Source organism: Periplaneta americana, chromosome 16 (genome assembly GCF_040183065.1).
Source record: "Periplaneta americana isolate PAMFEO1 chromosome 16, P.americana_PAMFEO1_priV1, whole genome shotgun sequence".
In the NCBI taxonomy this organism is placed as follows: domain Eukaryota; kingdom Metazoa; phylum Arthropoda; class Insecta; order Blattodea; family Blattidae; genus Periplaneta; species Periplaneta americana.
In genome coordinates, this window is record NC_091132.1 from 121,014,298 (window position 1) to 121,021,792 (window position 7,495).

Consider the following 7,495-nt stretch of genomic DNA (forward strand, 5'->3'; position numbering starts at 1 on the left):
TCGTGTACACTGAATTTACAGCTAATTTTCATATATTTGTTTTCAGAGAAACTCCTACTTCAGCAGGTCCAAATTCATTTGGAAAGACTAAGCAGGGATTCTGTGATGCCAAAAAAATATTTGAAAAAACAATGAAGAAAGCAATGGATAATACAGATAATTCCAAAAAATCAGCAGAGTGATGTGTCGAAGTATGTTATACTTATTATAAAATCTCCAAAGTACCAGGATATGAACCTAGGAGAACTAATACATTTATGGAGATTGACTTAAAAGACTCTGGGGCATTGCAGTGCCTAGATGGAATGAAGATCGTTATAAAATACGCTGACCAGTAAGCAGTGTGGTCATTCTATTGTATAGTTATTGCCAGTATCACATCATAATAGATGCACTTTACTTTCCTGTAATTATATAGGAAATTATTGATCTTTTCTTCTTTATTTGTTGTTGTGCACTGCAGAAAATCTCATTAAGTACATCACATTATTTTTTATTCATTCCTTCAAAATTTAATAAATAACAATTGAATGTGAAGTATTGTACATTGAATACAGTTCGGTGAGGTTTGCAACAAGGAATAATACCACGGTCTAATATATACAGTCGCGAAGCTTGGGATGATTTTTTGCATATCTAGCCATAGTTGCTAGCTGCTTGGAGCGCTGTGAGTACTAGGAACAATAGACTGTGCCATTGCCATTGTGATGATGTGATCTAATACAGGCCATAAGGCAGACCATGTGACTCCCTTAACCCGATCACGAAGGGCGGCTTTTCAACCATATAGATTAATTGGAATGCATAAAGAGTAACATATATTTCTTTCAAATGTAGTGTAATTGCATTAATAAAATTTAAAACAATGATTATGAGACATTTCAGACATAATTCACTTCAGAGTTAAGGTGTAACATTATTTTTGTGTGAAAGTTACGTTGTTCGTATGTGTAATACCTGCCTTTATTTCGATTAAATATTGCGAAATTCTTGTACATTCATTTATGCACAATTCAATAATTTTCAGTTGCACCGCACGGATATTTCGATATGTTGAAATTTACTGTCCCAGTGCCCGTTTCTGTCTTAATTTTAGTGGTCTCCAATGCCCTGCCATTACATATGTACCGGTATATTATGTGGTATGAAAATTATAGGTTATGTTTACTATATTTAACTTATATTTCTATATTCACAAATATACATTATAATTAAACATAAAGTCATGTATGTTACCCCTCACATTCAATTTGTCTGTATTTTAATACTACGATTGAGACTGAATTACTGTATTTATCTACAGCCTAAGAGACGAAGTAACACAATCGTATGTACACTAATTTCATAGGAGTGGCATAGTAAATTTTCTGTCTACAATTAAGGAAGGTAAAATATGTGCTAAATTAAAATCACAATGTAAATTCTTTTTTGTTAAACCTCAAAATAGCTTCAATTCTTAACTTAAAATGTTGATGAGAACAGATTATGTTAACATGTAACATTCTCTTCACATTAAAATAACACAGTTTTGTAATTATTTCTGCAACATATTATGCAGCAAGAAGTACACGAAACTTATGGACACATTACACTAAATAAAACTTAGCAATGATACGCAATAAAGTTATAATATAATATTTCATTGAGCTCCATACACTGAAATAGAAAACTCGAACATAAATTACGGCGGTCCAGAACGAAAAGACATTGACTGTGCCATATTTCGCTTTGTTGTGAAAAGTTGTGTAAACTGTGAAATGTTCGTTATCGGTTGTAATAACTGTAAATGGCTAAAATACAATAATATGAATAATAATATGGGACAAGGAGACGTTTGTGGTACTATAAATATTATAAGAAAAAGAGGTCAGAGTTATCCTTCTTCCGAAAGATCCAGGAAGGTGAGTTTATAAAATATATGCTTTATGAAAATAATATATGAACCTTATGTATTTCGTATTTCAACAGTGGAAGAAAGGTGCTAATTTTTTCAAAAGGACATGATATCGAAAGTACAATATATTTTATTGTCTGCTAGGGAAAGAGTCTGTGATGAGGCGAGAATAGCTATCCTGGTGGCTAGCAACTATCTACGGATGCATATTTCAACTGTCTATGTATGCATATTTAGTAAGTATTGAGCTTCGTGACTATATATACTAGACTGTGATAATACTAAATATTGGAGGAAAGTGATAACACATTACAAAATTCATTTGTATTATTGATAAGAAAAATTGTGCAGCAATTTACATTGGTTTGCTTGTTTTGGTAAGGTCAGCAGGATGTGGCATTTGGATTGAAATGTATTCCTACCCTTTGTTTTTACGTCACCTTTCTTCACTAGATCTACACCCAGTTACAGTTGTTATTCCACATGTCCACTTCCCGTGCAACTGGCAGCAACAGATTGAAGATCATGTTCCACATGATGTCTGCTCGGATGTTGTCATGCCAACATGCTCCCACATCTAAAAAAGAGTTTGTAAACATTGTAGCCATGTAGTCATATGACACATTACGTTATGGCAACAGTGGAGAGGGAGGTAAATGGTTTTGAGAGAAATGTCTTTTGTTGGGGTTTGGCAGAGAAAAGGATAGAGAATGAAGACATAGGAGAACTGTTTTTCTCTGTCTATCCACCATTTCTGACTAGCCGTAGTATAATCACTAGGGACCGGATTTTTATGTAATATCAAGGTGTGAAATATGTACATATTTATGTAAGAAAAATGAGCTGAATATGTACCAAAATATGTAAAATCAGGTGTGGAATAGGTAAAACTCTCCAGTTGTGATTTCATAGAGCACCCGACTTTTTTACCGCACACTTGACACATTACTATTTTTCCATCTGTAGTGAAAGCTTTGTCCATTGCAATCCATGATTTTATTTTTGTCATTAGGGTTGAAGATACAGGGGCCATTTTAGTTAGTTAAAGGCAGTAGATAAACTCACTTGTACTTTATAGATACTGTAAGTACTAAAACTATAGAACTGAGTGAAATGAATGACACAACAGTACTGCAAGCACTGTTTCGCTTTACTGGATTAGGAGAAAATTAGAGATGTGGGACACATGCATTTTAGCGGCTCCCTGTAAGAAACAAGTACCTATTAAAACCTCAAACTATAGGCATTTACAAACTGTTGTTTGAAAAGTGACATTGCTGTCTCATTCAGAAGGGTAGGATTATCCCAGTCGAGAACCATACTTTCTAATTGCTCTGAAAATCACATTTGCATATAGGTCTACTAAATTTAAAATAAAGAGGTCAAGCAATAATCGGAAAGTCTCATGTCAGACTTGACATGGGTTTTCCCTGGAAGAATTAGGAAGAGTGTGGGTAAGGTTGCAAATTGCATGGGAACAGCTTGTTAAGACATGTGCAGAACAATTATAGTTTGAGACAAATCATGTCGTCTTCGTTCCATCCACTGCATGAAGGCAACACTACTTTCCGAGTGATTTTTACAATACAAGGTAGTTGTATGAGAAAGGTTGCCTTTTGTTCACTCATATTTACAGTGGGTGGTATGGGGTGAGTGCCTCTATTACTTCCTGGAGCTAAGGACGTTATGTTTCATCCCGAAATATATCCTTTCTTGGGTAGGTAAAAAGGCTTTTTAAATCTGTGTATTTCAAATTGTAAACTTCCCCAGCAGAAGTTTTTTTTTTTTTTTTCTTTCAGGGAAGTAAAAATGAATAAAACTTCTAAATATGTAGACTTATGTAATACCAAGCCATAATATGTAATGTGGAGTAAATATGTAAAAATATGTAGTATCAAATTTTAATATATTAATGGTGATTACAAGATTCGTAAAGATTTGTTATTTATATACTGTTAGGTTGAAAGGAATATAATATGTAATTACATAAAAATCCGGTCCCTAATAATCACTTACTAAGAGCGTCAGTGTACCAAATAAGTAGACGGTATTCTTTTTAGTGAGATTTTACTGTAATGCAAATAACTCAAAGAGGACAGAGAGTGTAATAACCACGTAACTTTCTATTTCACAACTGAATTATGTCAAGGTCCCAACTTCTATTAGTTTATAGTAAAAATGGAACCTTCTCATGTTTAGATTGTGAATTAATGATCAGTCTTTTTAGTTCATATTTTTAAATGCCTTGTTACACGAGTAATTATATCATTACTGCAAGTACATGGTAAGAGTTTTTATTGAGTTTTATGTATTTTCAATTATCTGTTTTATGTATATATCTATCTCACTGTTTTGCATTGACTAGTGCCTCACACATCTTAATGGCATTCTTAAGATATTAAACACTCGTATAATTGTGAAGTTGTTGAAATTATGCTGCACAGTGCTTGCTTCTGTCGTCGAAAACATTTCAGTACAAATATTTTCAGATTGAAGTATATATTATAATGTTTCAAGCATTGGTAATGAATATGTGAAAATGTTATTGGGAAGGCATTAAAGCAAAGCTCGAAATCTACAATACATTGCATGTGCCAAATTTTCTTTCCAAAACCTATTCTTTAAATAGACTTATTCAGAATAGTTTTATATTTATAATGGTGTGAAATTTTGCACCATGTCACGGATGTAGGAGCATTTAACATTTCAGAGCTACATACAGAAAAGCAAGGATAAGGAAACCTACATTTAATCTCTTAACAAGAACTAATCTCAGCTCTGATAGTAGAATCAATACATAGCTCCAAAATGTTGATCTATAAGCAGGTCCTGGTATTTATGGAGATCGCGAAAATCACGACATAATAGATATACAATAGATTTTTACTAGTCTTTACGAATTAAGTGATTCTGATTAATAATATGTGGATAAAACAATCGCAACAAATCTCAAAAATAGAGTTCTAATAGTGAAATATGAACACATTCGCGAATTATTACTATTGCATCGTTTTATAGCGAATTTTATATTCAGAGTTTTTTCGGTTTTTTTTTCCATTTGAATTTGTTATATATCCAAGTAGGCTACATTACATGATATTCCAGGTGTTCTGATTACATTAGTGAAAATCAAAACTATAATTTGAAAATGGTAATTTGAGGGCTGCAAGTTTTTTTCGTTTTTAATGAATGTTTGTTAAATACAGTCTCAATCCAACAAATATTGTCTATTGGCCATACCGCACCTTTACCAGAATCCAACGAACTTTTGAAGCTAATTATTTGGAAAGTAATATCCACACTGAGTTAATACTCCAATTTCAAAATAATTGTATTTTCCAAAATTTTCATTAATCTCCACCAAGAGTACAAATCAATCTCCAAAAATCTCTGCTGACACCAAATATTAAAAAACACAAATGATAAAATTAATCTCCATAAATACCTGGCCCTGTCTATAAGGAAGTGCAAGAACCCAGAATTTTTGCACCACGTTGAATACTGTTGAAGTTTTAGATCTTATTCAATTATGCAGTCTTTGAAAATGAAAATAAATGCACTTGCGTTATTTCTGCAAAATAATGAGTTGCTGTGAATAATGTAAGATATTTCATCCCAAGAAAGGTCTTGTGTGGAGTTGGAGAATGATATAGTTTTAAACATCTGAGATAATTTACCTTAAGAACCTTTCTCTTTACAACTGCCTGTTCCTTTAAGTGTTTTCCAGACAGAGCTCTTGTATTATGATGAAAAGCAAAGTTGAATCTCTTAAGATGACACTCTTCAACTTCATTTTCCTCTGCCTTTTACTCCATATGATTTGAGTTATCTAATTTACCCCATTTGACAATTGTATATTCCTAACATTTGTTTTTACTGATTCGTATTAATTTCTTTTACCCCATTTGATTACTGTATATCTATTTTATTTATTCTGTTCGACTTTATCTATTTATTTAATTTGCTTTATATTCATATTCATATATTCAGGGCCATGAATATTATGATCTCTTTTATGTTCTGATGTTTAGCTGGTACAATTAATACCACTCTGTATGTTTGTCGAAAAGCAGATTGTGGAAAATATAATGAAGAATTTTACTTCTGCATCAGGTGAATGTAAAGAGTATGTGTTTGTGTTATTAAATGTAGAATCTTCAGTATTACCGCAAAAATTAATGACCTTGAAATGTGAGATGGTCTTCACAATTAAGTATGTTAGATTTCGTCATTCCAAGGATAAAAAGCGCAGGTCTTGTCTGTAGTTATGTTATAATTACGAGGGTACTTCAAAAAATACGGTAATAAGATCTCTCGTGGACAAACTTTATTTCACAGGCATGTAATATTAGTAGTAGTAGGGCACTGGTATGCATTACTTTTCATCACAGTCTCATGCTTGTCCAAACACTTGTTCCAATGGTAGATCAAGGCGTCAGTGCCAGCATAGCAGAAATCTGCATCAAATTCCTGAAGCCACATTGTGACAGCTTGCTGAACAGCCACATCGGTGTTGAATCGCTTACCACCAGATGCTTCTTCAATAGTCTGTAGAGATGAAAATCACTGGGTTCCAGGTCAGGGCTGTAGGAGAATCGCCCAGTACCTCTCACCGGAAGCACCACATTTGCACTGTATACCTCAACAAGTTGACAAATTTCTGCTAGTGATATATCCTTCAGAAGCAAAAACTGGATAACACTACGCACTTCCACTTTTGAGCATGTTTCCGTGCATACAGCCATCTTACAACTGATATTACGAGGGTCTAAAGCAGGTGTCCCAAGGCCAACGCATAGAAGTTGTTGCAGACAGCAAATGTAGATAGCGTAGTCAGCTGAAACGATAAGCGCAATAGCTGAAGATAGCCAATCATTGATTATGTTACAAGCGTGAGCAAGCTAAGTTGTAACTGTCACGGAAGAAATGCTACAAAGCTGTACTTTTGTGTTTTACTTAATATGCATGTCATAATACATGGTTGTTTTCGGAAGGAATTTCTTAAGTAATTATTTAAGCACAAGGAACTGACCACCCTACCCCATTATCTCCTGGCCTAGTTGCTTCATAAGTGGTGCCTTATTAGTATTACTTGTGAGGTTCAGACCTGTCTTCGAACAGTTGACTAAACAACAACAATACTTCATTTCTAGTAAATTGTTTTTGGTATTTCTCTTTTAAGTTTATATTCTATTTAAAATAATAATTAAATTATTAAACTTGTTGGTTGTTAAAGTACATATTGTTATGATATGCCAATATTAATATACTCATTACAATAATAGTTATTTTAATAATAATAATAATAATAATAATAATAATAATAATAATAATAATATGTTTCGTAATGTTTTCAGTAGATAAAAATAACCAAAACAGCTTAGGAATTCACAAACAATTATTTAAAATTAGAAGTATTCAAATCTTAAATCTGGTCTCAAATTCTTTTCTCAAGTCCTTCTGTACTTCACTATAATAATAATAATAATAATAATAATAATAATAATAATAATAATAATAATAATAATAATAAATTTATTTTCTACTAACACTGGCCAACAAAAAAAATTTTTTTGAATGTTTCCTGCACTTCATGTGTCA

At 32.7% G+C, this 7,495-nt stretch overlaps 1 protein-coding gene across 1 annotated transcript in view; it reads left to right on the plus strand.

The window, feature by feature from the left end:
• The window catches only part of LOC138691178 (PEST proteolytic signal-containing nuclear protein-like), a 29,601-nt gene extending 23,544 nt beyond the window's left edge, over positions 1 to 6,057 (plus strand). Inside the window, exon 4 of the mRNA XM_069812957.1 lies at positions 47 to 6,057. Coding sequence (XP_069669058.1) covers positions 47 to 182 — 136 coding nt within the window. The 3' untranslated portion in view covers positions 183 to 6,057. The remainder of the gene's footprint in view (positions 1 to 46) is intronic.
• The last annotated feature ends 1,438 nt before the right edge of the window (positions 6,058 to 7,495 follow it).